We start from the raw sequence: 19,122 nt of genomic DNA on the forward strand, positions 1-19,122 counted from the left end.
GTTTCACCGCAACAGAAGATAGAAAAAAAAAATAAAACCACCGATGAATGTGCTACCGTTTCACCTCAACAGAAGATAGAGAGAAAAAAATAAAATCACCGATGAATGTCCCACCGTTTCACCGCAACAGAAGATAGAGAGAGAAAAAAAATAAAACCACCGATGAATGTGCCACCGTTTCACCGCAACAGAAGATAGAAAAAAAATAAAACCACCGATGAATGTGCCACCGTTTCACCGCAATAGTTGTCGCAGGGTGGGTGGGGTTGGGCGTTTCAAGATTGAGAGAAAAAATAAAACCACCGATGAATGTGCCACCGTTTCACCGCAACAGAAGATAGAAAAAAAAATAAAACCACCGATGAATGTGCCACCGTTTCACCGCAATAGTCGTCGCAGGGTGGGTGGGGTTGGGCGTTTCAAGATTGAGAGAAAAAAAATAAAACCACCGATGAATGTGCCACCGTTTCGCCGCAACAGTTGTCGCAGGGTGGGTGGGGTTGGGCGTTTCAAGATAGAGAGAAAAAAATAAAACCACCGATGAATGTGCCACCGTTTCACCGCAACAGAAGATAGAGAGAGGAAAAAAATAAAACCACCGATGAATGTGCCACCGTTTCATCGCAACAGTTTTCACAGGGTGGGTGGGGTTGGGCGTTTCAAGATAGAGAGGAAAAAAATAAAACCACCGATGAATGTACCACCGTTTCACCGCAACAGAAGATAGACAGAGAAAAAAAAAGTAAAACCACCGATGAATGTGCCACCGTTTCACCGCCATCGTCGTAGGGTGGGTGGGGTTGGGCGCTTCAAGATTGAGAAAAAAAAGTAAAATAAATTACATGATATTATATAAAACCACAGTAATGATCATTCAAACCAATGGAATAAATAAATAAACCACAAGGGCACTCGGGAGAGCGCGTCCCTTCACCAAATAATACCTGATCCACGAGAACATATCGGGCCCAATACATGTTTTAAATATCATGCCATACAGCACCATATCATCTTTGGCCCTCTCAATGGTGAAGAATCATTTAAAAATTAAATAACTCTCGGATCCAGATCTTCACCAGAATTGAATCAGTTCTTCCTTGCCACACACCAAACACGTCCACCAAGTTTCATCCGGATCAGTCCACAACTTTTTGAGATATCGTGTACACAAACAGAAAGAGGAGGTGAAAACAAAACCTCCCTCACCTTCGGTGGTGGAAATAACCCACTTTGGATTCCTGCCAACCCCTTTTTTCACCTTCAACTTGCCGTGTGTGTGTTTGTGTGTGTGCAAATGCGCGTCCAGGTCATAACGTTTTTTTACCATTTGAGTTTTTGTCATCAATTTTTTTTTAAAAAACATTTCATTATGAGATTAACCAATAATTGGGTCAAAAGGTCAAGGTCATATATGAAATTCGACAATTACTATTCGATTGGCTATTTATTTATATGCAGCCTGTGGTTGCTTGGCTGCATCATTTTCTGGGGTTGTGGCTGTACCGCTGATTCAATAGCCCTTGTTACCAGCATGCTCGTACTCATTGCACCGACCTTGGAAGGATGGTAGATGGGAGGCTGTCAACCTGCCTGGTGTTAATTCAATGTCCCAACTCAACTCAAGACCCTAAGATCTTAAGCCAGCCACACCAACACCAGGCTTCGACCTGATTGGCTCGATATTTGAACAACTTACAAGTCAAATAAATGATACACTTTTTTAAGTGAGTCATGAAACAAGATGAGCAATAGGTCAGTTAGTTCAAATGCAGTTGTTGGAGACGTCAATTCAGATCAGGAAGCATTTCGATAAATTAAAACTAAAGACGGGAAGTGATGTTTAAACGAGGCAGTTAGTAATTGGGTAGACGGTAGATGAAGGGATAGGAGGGCACAATGGATGTAATGAATCTGGAGTGCGTTCAGTTACAAAGTTTATTGCAGAGTGTTCACCAAATGGCTTAAGCACTCAAGCAAGTACTCCATTCGAAATAGTTAAGGAATCTAACAGCTCGGCTTGGCAAGCGATAACTAGCTGCTCAGTAACTGAACACACCTCTGGACTTATTTGGCGTGCAGAAAAAAAAAAAAAGAGAAAAATAAGCCAAAAATGGTGGTTTCGTACTCCTCGGGGTCTAAGAAACTCTGGGGTACCATTAAAAATTGGGGCCAATAACTGGAGGAACAAACTCTATAACAAGTATAAGCCTCCCCCCTATCCTACAAGTATAGGGGGGAGGCTTAATAATCCTAAGAACAATGGGCTTCCCACCTGTCAGCTTGAGAGTCCAATAACAAATAATAAGTACTGTGCTGTACTTTCTTGCCTCTGCACCTGCTCCACCACTCTAAATTGCCTCCTCCAGTGTCCAAGTTTCCTTGTAAATTATTAAAATTTCACAAAATGCACATCTTGCAGTCATTAACTTAAAATAAAGTTAAAAAAAGACAAATCGAACGGAAAAACTGTTTCCATGAACTAGCTATGCGGAGTTTCACCCTGACATTCATTCAAGTAATGACAGGATACCGCTCGCAACACCTGAAGTTTATCAGATTTGTGTGCAGCATGCGGCTGCTGGTTACATCATTGCTGGGACTCTGGGCGATGTGGCTGTACTGCTACTGCAGTGCCTCCTGTAAGTCAGGGTCGGAATTTTGTAACTTGTTTGGGTTGGTGGTGATAACTCGCCGATACTGCCACCATGGGATCCTTAACCGTCACCAACCCTTGATAGCAGAAGGACAACTCAGCTTCACGTCCATCCGAAGGATGGCACACTTTGTGATGCAACACCCTGCCCACGATTAGAACGCACCAACCAGACGCTATATGGTTCTGCAGACTAGACAACTCAAGGGCAAGTGTGCTCACGACCTTTTCACCATCTTGTTGATCGTCTTCTTACTTTAAAAGCCACAATTATTCCCACATTCTTGTGGGTTGGTTTTTCACCCGTCTTTCAAGGCCAGGCCTGAAGCTCAACGAAGTAGTCTGGGTAGGATTCGTAATTTGTTTCAGGGTGGCGGCGGCCATAGCTTGCTTCTTCTTTGCAAAGGACACTGTGGGATCTTTAACGTCCACCAACAAATGCTGGCAGAAGGGACGCCTCGTTTAACGTCCATCAGAGGGACGGCACATACATTGATGAATCACTCTGCCTGAGAAACACCGGGATGGCATTTATGGCTGGGTCGAGATTTTGGGTTTATAGACAGCTTAGAGGAGAGTGTGCATATTTCGAGGACATTCTGCCAGCCCCATCATCTTGTCGATACAAGTTTGTTAAATGAAGTTCATTTCAGTTCCGAGTTTTACTTTACAACTGGCATCAGGGCTTCCATAAGATGGCCTTCACAGCAGCGATGTTGCATCCAAGCAACCCTTCCTAACGATGGTTCTAAATCCACCTAATTAGGGTACACGCCCAAAAGAAAGACCAAGTTCCTAAAAACTAAATTGTCATTGAAACTGTGAGGCTTAACTAGACCTACATAATCACAAAAAGCTTCATTAAAATGAAGATCCAACAGCTTTAATGGACAGGACCATAAAGCATCATTTTTCTCGCAAACCGCGAATGCGAAACGCCTCATTGGGTCAAACACTCGAGGCAGCGGATGACATGAATAATAACTATGTCCGGCCTTCAGAACAAAACAAGACATGCTATGCTCATTAAAACACATTCCCACATCAAATACAGTATTTACAATCGTCCAAAAAGCTCATGTTAAACACGAGTTCGTGAAAACATATAGAATAACAGAAATATAACTCTAGCATTGTCTTTGGAGAGAATTAATCTCCATTCAGAACGATTAAAACCCAAACCCCTCCCCTGACGCAGAAGCAGACGATGGATCGGTCAGGGAAATAAAACATGCAGAAAGCTTCGACTCATTAATTAGTTGCTACATCCACAGAGAAGTGTTTTTCGAAGGCCCTCATGGATAAAAAGATGCCCAAAGTACATGTACAGTGCATTCTTCAAGGCTCATGGAAGAATTTGAAGCAAGATGCATAATTTCGTTTCTATGTGTACATTATTTACACCATCTACCCAATCCCAACCCTCTTTGAAAAAGTGCATTGAAGCTACATCGCTTAATTGGCTAGTCGAGTGAAATTCAGTAGCGTACCCTGATGTGAGTTTTATAGCAGCAGCTATGGAATAAATCGAGTTGCTGCACAGCCGTAAAACTCTTCTCCTGCGATGTCCCTCGACTCGCTCAACAACTCCAGGACGGGACATTCTTGGCAAAGGCAAAATATGGCATCCGGCGATATTCATCTTCTTCCTCATCCATTTCAACGAGTGTGAATTCCGTCGTGGCATCGGAATGCGTGCTCTCAAACTTCAATTACGTAGACATATATTGGTATTTAGTTTAGCTTACTTTTCATTTTTTGTTTGTTTTTTCCAAGTGAGCAACATATGCATGCAAAGTCGGAAAGCCTGGAGAGCCGGTCACGTGGAAGGGAAGGTATGTATGGTCTGTTTGATCCGTGCTTTCATTTTGAATCTTCGCATTTGTACTGCGAGGAAGAAAGGCAGTAATGCAGCAAGAGCAATTCACCCTGCGGAGCAGAGAACGATCACGGTGTAAACCTCGGAGAAAGCAACGCACTGTAGTTTAGCTTGTCGCCTCGGCATCGGAGAAAAAAAATAAAAAAAGAAGCAATGTATAGCAACGGGAAAGGAGTCAAAAACACCTGTGTCATGCTGCTGGAACACTGCAGGCAGTTTAGAGTACAATCCTGCTCCAAGACACGATCTCCACAGGAGATTATCACCTGCTCAGGATGGGAGATCAAATACAGATATAAAACCTGCAAAACTCCACAATGAAACAGCATTATAGTCTGTCCTATCACAAGGTACTCACTCCACAGTAAATCATCGGTTGAGGAAATGTCATGACAAACTATGACAAAGGGCCACCAGCATAGCCAAAAGGTTTGCACACTTGCCTCTGAGCTGTTTAACCTTGGTTCAATCACGGCCCAGCTATAAGCGGGTCAGCCTGAGGTTTTATGTGGACACGTGTGGGACCGTTGCCCGTCTGAATGCCGTTCAGCTCGACTGCCAGCGCTGGTTGTTAAAGTCCCTCTGTCTTTCACGAAAACGAGGCAAATTATCACCAGGAACTTGATAAGAAATTCCTGCCACCTTCAGGTGAGGATACTATGTTGGAGTGGGACCCATGCAGGATTAGATCTATCTTGGGTCCGGCGATATATCAATATCCCAGTTATATCGGTAAAATTTTTCATATCAATATACCGGTAGACCGAAATAAATAAATAAATAAATAAAGATTTTTTTTTTTTAAATCAGGATATCACCGACAATCAAAGAAAGGTTTTTACAATCTTTAAATATGGTGCACAATTTAAAAAGCTTTCATGGACCCGGCTGTACCTGCAACAGTGGAACATGTCAGACATACCAGGAAGTAAGTGTAGGGTTTCATTTTTCACCCTCAGCACCCGTGCACTATACAAACAATCGCCTTTTTCTTTGCCGTTGTGGCTGGTTGCAAAGCAATTGCCAATTGGTTATTTATATGAATCAGGTGTGCTTTAGAAAGCCTGTGCCGATTACTGACACGGCGATCCGCAATATTGATACCGGTCTGCGTCAATCACCAATACTGATCTCGCTTTAAAACAAAATCATTTTTAATACAAGTTGAAGTTGGAAGTAAAATAACCATTCTCATCATGGGGGGGGGGGGCACCATGTGGGAACACTTTGAAAAATTACGTGTCGGTGTTGTGTCCGTCATATATGAATATGCAATGGATCATTATGTATTTTTGGAACCTGCTTGAACAAATTATTTATTTTTATACCGGTGTGAGCCCACCAATATAGATATCAGAAAAAAAAAACCAACCAAACAAACAGAAAAACAATACCAATTACCAACGGAACCTGGTTCTATCCTCGAAACGTTTCACGAGTCGTGATACGTCCCAGAGCACCGTAAAGCCTCTGGGCCTCTAATTGTTATGATAGAAAATATATGTTGTAGTGAGGTCCATCTTAAAATTATGGAAGCAAAATTAAAACCTTTCAAAAGAACAGTTCAAAGAACATTTTCCCACGTAGTCTTGAGAAACAAGGACATGGTCTACGAGAAGCAAATTTGATTGGTTATGATGACGTAATATTTTGTCCAAGTACTTTCAAACTGAAGGGTGTTGAAAGTGTCAAAAGAGGTGATTTGTGTTCTCCAGTGTTCAAGTAGAAATTGAACTGAAATAAAAAGATTTTTAAGGTCATATTAAAAAAAAAAAAAAAAAAAAAAATTAATATATACATATTGTTGTGGTTACCAGATTCGCAAACCACCATTCAGGTCCCTTAGGTGAGGTATCTCGGTAAGTGCATGTGTAGTTAGGCCCAAACCCGTTGTCTAGTGGGAATACATGTCATTTATACGTGCTGCGACTCTTCAGGATAGCCGTTTTTCTTTTACTATCTTTATTTTGGACCAATCGCCACCATCACAACCACAACAACAACCACCAACCACAACGCCGCTTCACCACAACCGCCATGACCTTTACCGTCGCAACTCGCCACCATCGCATCACCGTCATCTCGCGCCACTCATGGGCACCGATGCTGGACTCGTGTAGGGCGCACGTTGAACAGCGTGTACAAAATCACGGATTTTCTGCTTCAAAAACGGATCCAAACGACACACGCCCACTTTTTGCCGTCCAATCGGTGAGCGAGTGGCGAATTGGCGCCGCCCCCAGGGCGATCGATATATGCAAATTTGTGGATCAAAAAGCCTTCCGCCCACTTTTTCTCGGGCCAATGGGAGCGAGTTGAAAGGTCAAAGGGAGGGGGTCAAAGGCGAAGTTACGGGGGGATAAAAGGACGGTGTTCGTCAGTCAAAGGAGTCGTAAAAGTCGGAGCGAAGTAGTAAAGGTCGGAACGAGGCGAAGGAGTCGGAACAGAGAGTCAAGACTTCGCGGGCGGTGGAGCTGCTCGTCGTGTGCGTTGAAGTCGGAACGGAGGGGACGAGCTGTGGAGAGGCGGCGAGTCGGACGAAGGGTGCTCGCGTCGTGCAAGGAGCTGCGCGCCCGAGGGAGGCCGGCAGCGCGACCTGGCCGAGGTGGAGACGCTCGTCGCACATAATAAAGATCCTCTATACCCCGAGCATCAGCAACCCCCTCCTGTTTCCCCCCGCGCTGAGATAGTGCGACCAAGGGGGCCCCGTTCCCACCCCCAGCCAGGCACTGTCCACGAGGCCCGCGGGTTGCGGGGCCCTCGCCGCTCCGCGTCTCATCACCAGACGGGTAGGCCCGACCAGGTCTCGGCCCCAGGCCTACCTCATTCTTGAGGGTATTTCTTTTCCTTGGTTTTGGGTATGTGTTGTCGGCGCCGTCTGTGAAGTAGAATTGTATAAGTGTTGCCGTGTGCTCGGTAGTCGGAATTAGCTCTGCACTGTGTTTTCACTTTTATGTTTGCTTTTTGTGTAAATGGAATTGTGTTTTCTTTTGTGTGCATTTGGTGGAATTGTATTTGTGTGCTTTCCGTTCGTCGCGAATAAATGTGCTTTATTGTTGAACTGTTCTCCCGCTTCGCTTCGTCTTTTTCCCCATTGAACCCCCATCTTGCTTCACGTAAAGGGTTGGTAGTGGGCTGAATACGCCCGATAATTAATCGAACCGTCGAGGTCGACGATAACACCGCTCGGTTATTCTGATAGTACGGAACGGGTCGCTTAAGTGGCCCGTGTCCGATGTCGACCTGCGGCGAGGTGCGATCGCCCGGTCTACCCTCCGCGTGGGTACTTAGGTAGTTCGAATTTGGCGAGCAACCCTATCCCACGCGGGGGCTGATTGGCTCGATCGCGGTGAGACCGAAAGGTCCCCCCGTGACTGGTTCCCGGCGTTAGTCCGAGAGGGTCACGACTGGATTGTCCGTCCGGTGGGCGACGTGCCGCGATTCGAGTTACGTGGCCGTCGCACGCCGGCGGGCGCGAAGACCGCAACACTGGTGTCAGGAGTGGGATGCAAATTCATCGCCCTCCTCGCGGCACTGGTATTGGAGAGCGGGACAACAGGCTCTCCTGTCTCCAGCGAAATTCACGGGAATCGGTCCAGGGGTGAGAGAAGCAACCCCCGATTCCCTCCAAATTACGAGCGAACAAATTAACCCTTCACGAGAAGCAAGATGGCGTCTCAAGGCGAGCGGGAGCCGGGGGGTATTAGAAATGTATGTGTAGTAATGTAGAATCCATGGTCCAGGATGGAATCCCCGAGCAGGAAATGTTGATTGTGCAGGAACACGGACTCGCCCAACTGAACCCAGAACCTGAGGTGGGTGCGGCAGCGGCCGCGGTGTATGACACCTCCCCCCCCCCCTCTCCACCAAAACCCTTCCCCGACCCCTGCCGAAACGGCTCACCCAAGCGCACCCGACATGACCCAGCTATACACCATGCTGGCAAAAATGTATGCGGAAACGACAGCGAAGATGATTGCGAACATGAACAAGCAAATGGACGAAGTAAAAACGAAGATGGATGCAAACACAACTGAATTTATAAACGAAATGAAAGGCATGAACAAGCAAATGAAGGAAGAAACGAAAAAGCTGCGGGGTGAAACGCAGAACATGGGGCAGTGCCTGCAGGCGGGCATGAAGGCCGTGACAAAGGAAATAATAGTTGAGACAAGGGAGGTAAAGGGTGAAGAGTTGGCAGAGACACGGGAGATAGAAAAAATAGAGGAAAGACTACACGAGGAAGACGGGGTAAGTGACGCGCACACACACACGGAGGTAGTGGAGGATAATGGGGGTGAGCTCGCGGAGCGTGCAGGGACCCGGTGCGAGCACCTGGATGGCCTCCTCCAGGAACGAGGGGAGGGAGTATGCCCCCTTGAGGTGAGTCACGACCAGGTGAGTTCGGTCGTGCTTTGCGAGGTTGAGAGGAGGAGTGCTGTGGACGGGTGCACGGAGAGCTTGGGGGTATAGAGGCCCCGGAGACCCTTGTGGGGACACGAATCCCCAGTGTGGTTGTCCCTGTGTGTGTGGTGCAAGGTGTGAGTGCGTCCCCGTGTGTGGAAGCGACCCCGTGTGTGAGTGGTGTGGTGGCGATGGTGCCAGAGTGCGTGCTTCCCAGCACGCCGGGTGTGGATGGGGCACCGTGTGTGGAAGAGGCCGTGTGTGTGAGTGAAACGGCCTGTATGGATGAGGCACCGCGGGTTAGTGCCCCCGCGTGTGTGGGTGAGGAACCGTGTGTGGATGAGGCACGGTGTGTGGATGAGGCACAGCGGTTGAGTGCCCTCGCGTGTGTGGGTGAGGCACCGCGGGTGAGTGCCCCCGCGCGAGTGAATGGAGCACCACGTGTGAGTAGTATGGTTTGTGTGAGTAGTGAGGCACGCGTGAGTGGACGGCCGGCCGTGTGCAAGGTCGCTGTGTGCCAGGGAGACCGTGTGTGTGAGAGAGCGGTATGAGAGGGAGATGTCGGTTGGCATGCGGGAGCACGCAGCCGCGTCTTCCGGTGTGAATGTGATGGTGTGGACTGTGTGCGTCGTGACACGCAGGTATGCGTGTGTGGAATGGCGACGGAGACGGCGACAGAGGAGAGAAAGCCGAGTAGCGGCTGTAGTTGTTTCGAGGACCGTGCCGGGTTCACCCAGCAGTGAGCACGCGGTTCGTGCTGTGCAACGCACGAGACCGCCACGTGCTCGCTTGCGAGAGTGAAGTCCCGGTCCGGAAACGCACGCGGTGGATTTGCCGATCCCGCGGACGGACAAAGTTTAGGCAGGTAAATGGATTTGGACCGGACGGGTTCTCCACGCGATCGTGTGTGTTAAGCTCCAACGGGCAAAGCACATGTGTTCGCGTGGGGAACCCCTCGAGACGTGTGGCTTGTGTTTTTTTTTATATGCGCACGGTGACGTCATGGCTGCACGTGGGGTTGGAATCCGGCAGGAGGGGTATCTCTGCCGGATGGTCCCGTCCAAGGAGGGACGAGGAACACGTGCAGCTGCATGACGTCACGGGCAGTTGCAAGGTGCAAAGAGCGCGAGTTGCCGCGCAGGTGCTGCGCATGGAAAAAAAAAAAAAGAAAAAGCAAGCCTCACTTTCGGGTGTACAGGATTCCTGGGAAAGGGGTGGAAGACCCCCTTACCCTGGGCACAGGATGGAAACTAGTTAGGGGGAAGGGTTAGCTTAGTTAGACCGACTTCATGGGGCAGGGGTAAGTCCTCATGGAGTCCGTGGAATGGATTAGGTAGAGGGATTGTAGTCAGATTTAGGTTGGGAAATAAAATGAATTATTTGAAGACAGTGACAGACTTTGGATGTGTAGTGGGGACGTAGCTTAGCTACGTAGTGTTAAATGGAACGTGCTTTAGTGTAAGGGACGACGTGGGAGCACGAGTTAGTTAGGGGATGTAGTTAGAAGGATGGCAGAGTTCAGCGGTGTGTGTGTTGAAGAGTAGGAGAGTTGTGAGGTGAGTACATGGTGAGTGAGTGAGGCCAGCGGGTCTGTGTGTATGGAGTGAATGGGGAATGCATGGTGCGATGAGTGATTGGGGAGGAGTGACTCCGCCTAAGGGACCCCGGGGGTCAGTGTAGAGTGAGTTAGCTGGGTTAGTCAAATTGAAAAATGGAGGTCGTTTTGTTGTTGGTGGGAAAGTAGGCTCGAGACCCATTTGGAGGGTGCAGGGAGCCCTGTTGACGGGCTTGGGAGCGTGGCTGCGAAGGTGAGTATCGCTGAGTGGGTACCCCGGGCACCAGGCTAGGTCGGCCGCGGTAGGCCAGGGCCCATGGGGCCGGGATAGAGTAGTGGGCACGGGTGCGCCTGCTTGGTGCGGGGGCCCGGGCGCCATTAGCCGCGTGGGCAGTGCAGTGGGCACGGGTGACCCTCGGAAAGGGGCCCGGGAGGCCGGCCTGCCACGTGTGCGTTTCAGGGGAGGTGCCATGGGGGGCACTCCCCGGTGTTAGGGAGCTGGTAGGCTCGGAGGCAGTGTAGTGCCCGGGGGTGCCATAGCGGGAGAATCGGCAGAGGGTCGTGCCTGCCAAAGGGAGCCACGTGTCCCAGCCAGGAGACCGTGTGAGGGCACGGAGAGAAAATTGGGGGCGAGGCCCGAAATTGTGAGGACACCAACACAGGCGACGGGAATCTGGGTTGTTAGAACCAATAGTTTAAGCGAGAGGCGCTTGTTGAAAGCCCCGGGGTAGTTTAACAGTTAAATGGTTAGGGTAGATTAGGAGATGTACCCCTCCGCACCATCCATCCCCTCGCTGTCGTTGTGGGCTGCTGGACCCACTTTGGTTATAGATCGCCGAACTCTGGGGAGGCCATTCTGAGGCTTGAGTTGGGCCTCGACACAGGACGTTAGCTCTCCCTTATTCCCCTCCGGGAAGGGAACGTAGGGGTTGGGAGTAGGCTAGGTGACAGAATAGGTTAGCCGAACAAGGACGATAAAGGGGGTTAGGGGACGATTTATAGTGGGGAAGTAAAAATAAAAACAATAAAAAAATAAGTCGGGGCTAAATTGGGGTTTGACAAATTAAGGGAGTGGGTATGTACAGTGACAGGCAAAGGCGATAGGTTGGGAGGGAGACAGGTAGGTAGGTCCGAGCCCGCCTTCCAAGTGGCCAGCACCACCGCACTCCCTCCACCAACTTCCACTGACGGCAAAAGCTGGCCAGCTTCATCTGCTGGCTGTGTTACTGCAAGGCCTGTGCCGGCCAGTTCATCTGCCGGCTGTGTTTGCCTGCAGCGGCCTTCTTCTGCGGGCTGTGTTTGCCTGCTGCCTTTGCCATGCCATGCCCACTGCCCATGTTCACCAGCCCCGTTCAATTTTGCTTTGCCCCCCCCCCCCTGTTCATTGACATGTGCGCCAGGATCGTAAAAGCAACAGTTTGCAAGCTGCGAGAACTGCCCCGTTGGCAGCTACAACACGGGCCTGCAGTGGCGGCCCGTGCACCGTGTTTGTGTCCATGCATCCATTCGTTGTGCTCATTGCGTGTGCCACTTGAGCTGGCACGGAGACTGCGTTTGTGCAGCCCATGCACCGTTGTGGTTCACTGCATTCAGTTCAAACCGCTCATGCATCCATTCGTTGTGCTCATTGCGTGTGCCACTTGAGCTGGCACGGAGACTGCGTTTGTGCAGCCCATGCACCGTTGTGGTTCACTGCGTTCAGTTCAAAAGGGAAGGCCTTGGACTGCGTGTGAGCAGCCAGCCACGTTCCCTGTCACCTGCATTGTTTGAGCCAGAGACTGCATGTGGGCAGCCTGGCTCCCTGCGAACTGCTTTCTTTTTGCAGAGTTCGATGATCCTGGGCCATGGTTTAGTGTAAAATTTGTAAGTTAAGGTTAAGATGTACTGTACATATGAGTGCACCCCCGGCATGTCTGTCTAGCGCCGGCAATTTTATTTAAGTCGTCCGTGTGAGTGAGTTTGTTTAGATAGTTACGCAGCCCTTAGGTTATTTATTTTGGGGACACGAATACCATGAATGTCGCACTCAGGGATCCGTAGGTAAAATGTACTAGGGGAAAACTACACATGATGGCACACGAAAATTTGACGACTCGGGACGAGTCTGTAAAAAGGGAAGGGGGTAGTGTTGTGGTTACCAGATTCGCAAACCACCATTCAGGTCCCTTAGGTGAGGTATCTCGGTAAGTGCATGTGTAGTTAGGCCCAAACCCGTTGTCTAGTGGGAATACATGTCATTTATACGTGCTGCGACTCTTCAGGATAGCCGTTTTTCTTTTACTATCTTTATTTTGGACCAATCGCCACCATCACAACCACAACAACAACCACCAACCACAACGCCGCTTCACCACAACCGCCATGACCTTTACCGTCGCAACTCGCCACCATCGCATCACCGTCATCTCGCGCCACTCATGGGCACCGATGCTGGACTCGTGTAGGGCGCACGTTGAACAGCGTGTACAAAATCACGGATTTTCTGCTTCAAAAACGGATCCAAAACGACACACGCCCACTTTTTGCCGTCCAATCGGTGAGCGAGGGGCGAATTGGCCCCGCCCCCAGGGCGATCGATATATGCAAATTTGTGGATCAAAAAGCCTTCACGCCCACTTTTTCTCGGGCCAATGGGGAGCGAGTTGAAAGGTCAAAGGGAGGGGGTCAAAGGCGAAGTTACGGGGGGATAAAAGGACGGTGTTCGTCAGTCAAAGGAGTCGTAAAAGTCGGAGCGAAGTAGTAAAGGTCGGAACGAGGCGAAGGAGTCGGAACAGAGAGTCAAGACTTCGCGGGCGGTGGAGCTGCTCGTCGTGTGCGTTGAAGTCGGAACGGAGGGGACGAGCTGTGGAGAGGCGGCGAGTCGGACGAAGGGTGCTCGCGTCGTGCAAGGAGCTGCGCGCCCGAGGGAGGCCGGCAGCGCGACCTGGCCGAGGTGGAGACGCTCGTCGCACATAATAAAGATCCTCTATACCCCGAGCATCAGCAACCCCCTCCTGTTTCCCCCCCCCGCTGAGATAGTGCGACCAAGGGGGCCCCGTTCCCACCCCCAGCCAGGCACTGTCCACGAGGCCCGCGGGTTGCGGGGCCATCGCCGCTGCGCGTCTCATCACCAGACGGGTAGGCCCGACCAGGTCTCGGCCCCAGGCCTACCTCATTCTTGAGGGTATTTCTTTTCCTTGGTTTTGGGTATGTGTTGTCGGCGCCGTCTGTGAAGTAGAATTGTATAAGTGTTGCCGTGTGCTCGGTAGTCGGAATTAGCTCTGCACTGTGTTTTCACTTTTATGTTTGCTTTTTGTGTAAATGGAATTGTGTTTTCTTTTTTGTGTGCATTTGGTGGAATTGTATTTGTGTGCTTTCCGTTCGTCGCGAATAAATGTGCTTTATTGTTGAACTGTTCTCCCGCTTCGCTTCGTCTTTTCCCCATTGAACCCCATCTTGCTTCACGTAAAGGGTTGGTAGTGGGCTGAATACGCCCGATAATTAATCGAACCGTCGAGGTCGACGATAACACCGCTCGGTTATTCTGATAGTACGGAACGGGTCGCTTAAGTGGCCCGTGTCCGAAGTCGACCTGCGGCGAGGTGCGATCGCCCGGTCTACCCTCCGCGTGGGTACTTAGGTAGTTCGAATTTGGCGAGCAACCCTATCCCACGCGGGGGCTGATTGGCTCGATCGCGGTGAGACCGAAAGGTCCACCCGTGACTGGTTCCCGGCGTTAGTCCGAGAGGGTCACGACTGGATTGTCCGTCCGGTGGGCGACGTGCCGCGATTCGAGTTACGTGGCCGTCGCACGCCGGCGGGCGCGAAGACCGCAACAATATATATATATATATATATATATATATATATATACATATATACATATATACATATACATATATACATATACATATACATATATACATATACATATACTGTTACGGTTGTGGAAATTCGCAGAGCACCATATTGGTCCTTAGATCAGTTATGTCGATAAGTCTGTGTTCAGATAGATTTCCCCACCGATGTCTAAGGGTTTTGTTGGTGTAACAGGGCTGTGATCTTTGAGGTAGTATTTTTCTTTTGCTGTCGTTATTTTGGACCAACTGCCTTTCAACCACCACATCTCCACAACACCAACCACCACATCTCCTCGTGAGCTCCTCAACATCTCATCAAACCTCTCCACAACGAAAACATCGCTCGCATCAACCATCTCAACAACCACCACATCTCCACAACCGCATTCCAACCACCACAACCGCCTCTCAACAACCACGCCACAACTTCAACAACCACACCACTACTTCAACAACCACAACCACCTTCTCCACAAACCGCCAACATCCAAACAGACAACGGACAACGGACACCACCATCAAATAACATCTCTGCCAACCAACGCAATGGATACTTAAAAACACCAAAGAACAAAGTGCTCCGAAAAGAGAAATCCAAATAACGCCTGGGAGTTCCCCTCCCCCCTCCCCCCCCCGCGTGCCGGGAGGGAGGAGGGGCAGATCGAGCCGAGGTTCAAAGGTGAAGTACTTAATACGCCCGGTAATTAATCGGAACCGTCGAGGCCGACGATAACACCGCTCGGTTATCACTGTAGCACGGAACGGACCGCTTAAGCGGCTCGTGTCCGGAGTCGACCTGCGGCGAGGTAAGATCGCCCGGTTTACCATCCGCGTGGGTACTTAGGTAGGTCGAGTTTGGCGAACAACCCTATCCTACGCGGGCGGCCGATTGGCACGATTGTGGTGAGGTCGAAAGGCCCACCCGTGACTGGCTCCGGGCGATAGTTCCCGGAGGGTCACAACTGAATTGTCCGTCCGGTGGGTGACGCGGTCACGATTCGAGTGACGCGGCCGTCTGCACGCCGGCGGGCACGAATTCGCAACACTGCTGTCAGGTCGTGGGACACGAACCCATCCCCCTCCTCGCAACACTGGTGTCCGGGAGTGGGATTCGAATCCCTCCCGCCTCCAAGCTAAATTCACGGGGAATCGGTCCAGGGGTGAGAGGAGCGACCCCCGATTCCCTCCAAATTACGAGCAATTTAAATTAACCCCTTACGAGAAATAAGATGGAGTCTCAAGGCGAGCAGGAGCCGGGGGTATTAGAGATGGATGTAGAATTGGTAGAATCCATGGTCCAGGATGAGATCCCCGTGCAGGAAATGCTTGAGATACAGGATGAATTTCCCCAACTGAACCCAGAACCCGAAATGGGTGCGGCAGCGGCCGCGGTGGATGACACCTCCCCTCCCCCTCTCCGCCAAAACCCCCCGATCCTGGCCGAATCGGCTCAGCTGAGCACACCCGACATGGCCCAGCTATGCGCCATGCTGGCGGCAATGAATGTAAACATAAACAGCAAAATAGATGGAGTGAACAAACAAATGGTAACAAACACAAACAAAATGAAAGAAATGCGGGGTGAGACGCAGAACATGGGCCGAAGCCTGCAGGCGGGCATGAATGCAATAGCAGTGGAGCTCAAAATGGCGATGCCACGTGTGGGAGCGAACGAGCTGGGAGGGAGTGCAACGGTTGTCAGGCCCACAATGGAGGCGGGTGAGGGCAAAATAATTCGGGGGACGTGTTGGGCGAGAAGCGTGACAGTGACACAGAGGGAAAAATTAAATGGGGTGACCGAAACGTGTGAGACGAGACACGAGGTGATGACAAAGGAAATAAAAATAGTGGAGACAAGGGAGATAAGGGAAGAGACGGAAATAACAGAGACACGGGAGGTAGAAACGGTAAAGGAGAGATTACACGATGAAGACGGGGTTAGTGACGAGCACACACACACACACACACACACACACACACACACACACACACACACACACACACACACACACACACACACACACACACACACACACACACACACACACACACACACACACACACACACACACACACAGAGTTAGTGGAGGACGATGAGGTGGAGCTGGCGAACTGGTTAGAGACCCGGTGCGGGCAGCTGGATGGCCTCCTCCAGGAACGAGGGGAGGGAGTATGCCCCCTTGAAGCGGTTTACGACCAGGTGGGTTCGGTCGTGCCAAGCGGAGTTGAGGGGAGGAGTGCTGCGAAGGGGTGCACGCCGAGCTTGGGGGGTACAGAGGCCCCGGAACCCCTTGTGGGGACACGAATCCCCAGTGTGGTTGTCCCGGTGTATGTGGTGCAAGGTGTGAGTGCGCCCTCGTGTGTGAGTGGTGTGGTGGCAAGTGTGCCGAAGGGCGTGCTTCCCAGCACGCCGTGTGTGGATGAGGCACCGCGTGTGAGTGTCACGCCGTGTGAGTGAAAGGGTCCATGCAAGGGAGACGGTGTGTGTGAGAGAGCGGTATGTGAGGGAGATGACGGTCGGCATGCGGGAGCACGCAGCCGCATCTCCCGGTGTGAATGTGATGGAGTGGAGTGTGAGCGTCGTAACACGCAGGTGTGTGTGGATTGAATGGCGACGGAGACGGCGACAGAGAGACAAGGGCCGAATAGCGGCCATAGCTATTTCGGGGACCGTGCCGGGTTCACCCAGCGGCGAGCGCGTGGTCCGTGCTATGCAACGCACGAGGCCGCCACGTGCTCGTTTGCGGGAGTGAAGCCTGGTCCGGAAACGCCAGCGGTGGATGTTGCCGATCCCGCGGACAGACAAAGGATTTCGGATTTGGACCGGACGGGTTCTCCACGCGGGCGGGTGTGTTAAGCTCCAAACGGGCAGGGCACATGTGTTCGCGTGGGGAACCCCTCGAGACGTGGGGCTTTTTTATGCGCTGGGTGACGTCATGTCTGCGTGTGTGGTTGGAATCCGGCAGGAGGGTGAATCCCTGCCGGATGGTACCGTCCAAGAGGGACGAGGGATGCGAACAGCTGCCATGACGTCACGCCAAAGGTGCGCGGCTGTGAATTGCCACGCTGGTGCGCAGGTTGCGAGTTGCCACGCTGGTGCGCAAGTTGCGAGTTGCCACGCTGGTGCTTCGCATGTAAAAAAAAAAATTTTTTTTTTAAAAGCAAGCCTCGCTTTCGGGTGAACAGGATTCCCAGGCAAAGGGTGGAAGACCCCCCCTGCTCGGGCACAGGATGACACTAGCTAGGGGGAAGGGTTAGCTTAGCTCGACTGGCTTCATGGGGCAGAGGTAAGTCCTCATGGGGCCCGTGGAATGGATTAGGTAGAGGGATTTAGATGAGATTTAGGTTGGGAAATAAAATGATTTTTGGAACACAGTGACAGACTTTGGATGTGTAGTGGGGACGTAGCTTAGCTATGTAGTGTTAAATGGAACGTGCTGTAGTTTAAGGGACGACGTGGGAGCACGAGTGAGTTAGGGGAAGTAGTGAGCAGGATGGCAGAGTTCGGCGATGTGTGCGAGTTGAAGAGTTGTGACATGTTGAGTGAGTGAGGCCAGCGGGTCTGTGTGTTTGGAGCAAATGTGGAACGCATGGTGCGGAGTGATTGGGGGGAGGAGAGACTCCCGCCCAAGGGACCCCGGGGTCAGTGTAGAGTGAGTTAGGGGGTAAGTTAAATTGAAAAATGGAGGTCGTTTTGCTGTTGGTGGGAGTGAAGGCTCGAACCTGTTTTGGAGGGGTGCAGGAGCCCTGTTGACAGGCTGGGAGCGTGGCTGCGAAAGGCAAGTATCGCTGAGTGGGTACCCAGGGCACCGGGCTAGTCGGCCGTAGTAGGCCAAGGGCCCATGGGGGGCCGGGATAGCGTAGTAGGCATGGGTGCGCCCGCATGATGCGGGGGCCAGGGGCGCCGTTAGCCGCGTGGGCAGTGTTGTGGGCACGGGTGACCCTCGAAAAGGGGCCCGGGAAGCCAGCCTGCTATGCCACGTGAGCGTTTCAGGGGAGTTGCCATGGGGGGCACTCCCCGGTGTTTAGGGAGCTGGTAGGCTCGGAGGCAGTGTAGTGCCCGGGGGTGCCATCGTCAGAGGGTCGTGCCTGCCAAGGGGAGTCACGCGTCCCAGCCATGAGACCGTGTGAGGGCACGGGAAGAAAATTTGGGGACGAGGCCCGAAATTGTGAGGACACCAACACAGGCGACGGGAATCTTGGTTGTTAGAACCGATAGCTTAAGCGAGAGGCGTTTTTTGAAAGCCCCGGGGTAGTTTAAAGGTTAATGGATAGGGTAGATAGGAAGTGTACTCCTCCGCACCATCCATCCCTTCGCTTTTGTTGTGGGCCGCTGGATCCACTTTGGGTTGGATCGCTGAAGTCTGGGGAGGCCATCCTGAGGCTTCGTTGGGCCTCGGCACATGACGCTAGCTCACCCTCATTCCCCTCCAGGAAGGGAACGTAGGGGTTGGGAGTAGGGTAGGTGACGAGATAGGTTAGCCGAACAAGGATAGTAAAGGGGGTTAGGGGACGATTTATAGTGGGGAAGTAAAAATAAAAACAACAAAAAATAAGTTGGGGCTAAATTGGTTTTGACAAATTAAGGGAGTGGGTATGGACAGTGACAGGCAAAGGCAATAGGTTGGGAGGGAGACCGTAGGGCAGGTCCGAGCCTGCCTTCCGAGTGGCCAGCACCACCGCACTCCCTCCACTGCAAGGCAAAGGCCAGCCCACTTCATCGGCAGGTGTTGTTTTGCTGCAAGGCCTGTGCCGGTCGTATCGTCTGCAGCTGCTGTTCTTCAAGGCCTGT

At 51.2% G+C, this 19,122-nt stretch overlaps 1 protein-coding gene across 2 annotated transcripts in view; it reads right to left on the reverse strand.

Moving 5' to 3' along the window:
* Nucleotides 1-3,514: 3,514 nt before the first annotated feature.
* The window catches only part of LOC147034141 (polycomb group RING finger protein 6-like), a 60,081-nt gene continuing 44,473 nt past the window's right edge, over nt 3,515-19,122 (reverse strand). For both annotated transcript variants that reach the window (XM_085877178.1, XM_085877188.1), the window contains exons 9-10: nt 4,718-4,798; nt 3,515-4,582 (exon numbers count right to left, since the gene is read on the reverse strand). In XM_085877178.1, coding sequence (XP_085733304.1) covers nt 4,517-4,582; nt 4,718-4,798 — 147 coding nt within the window. In that variant the 3' untranslated portion in view covers nt 3,515-4,516. The remainder of the gene's footprint in view (nt 4,583-4,717; nt 4,799-19,122) is intronic.

Source organism: Eptatretus burgeri, chromosome 1 (genome assembly GCF_056783735.1).
Source record: "Eptatretus burgeri isolate ZD-2024b chromosome 1, Ebu_testis_v1, whole genome shotgun sequence".
Taxonomy (NCBI): domain Eukaryota; kingdom Metazoa; phylum Chordata; class Myxini; order Myxiniformes; family Myxinidae; genus Eptatretus; species Eptatretus burgeri.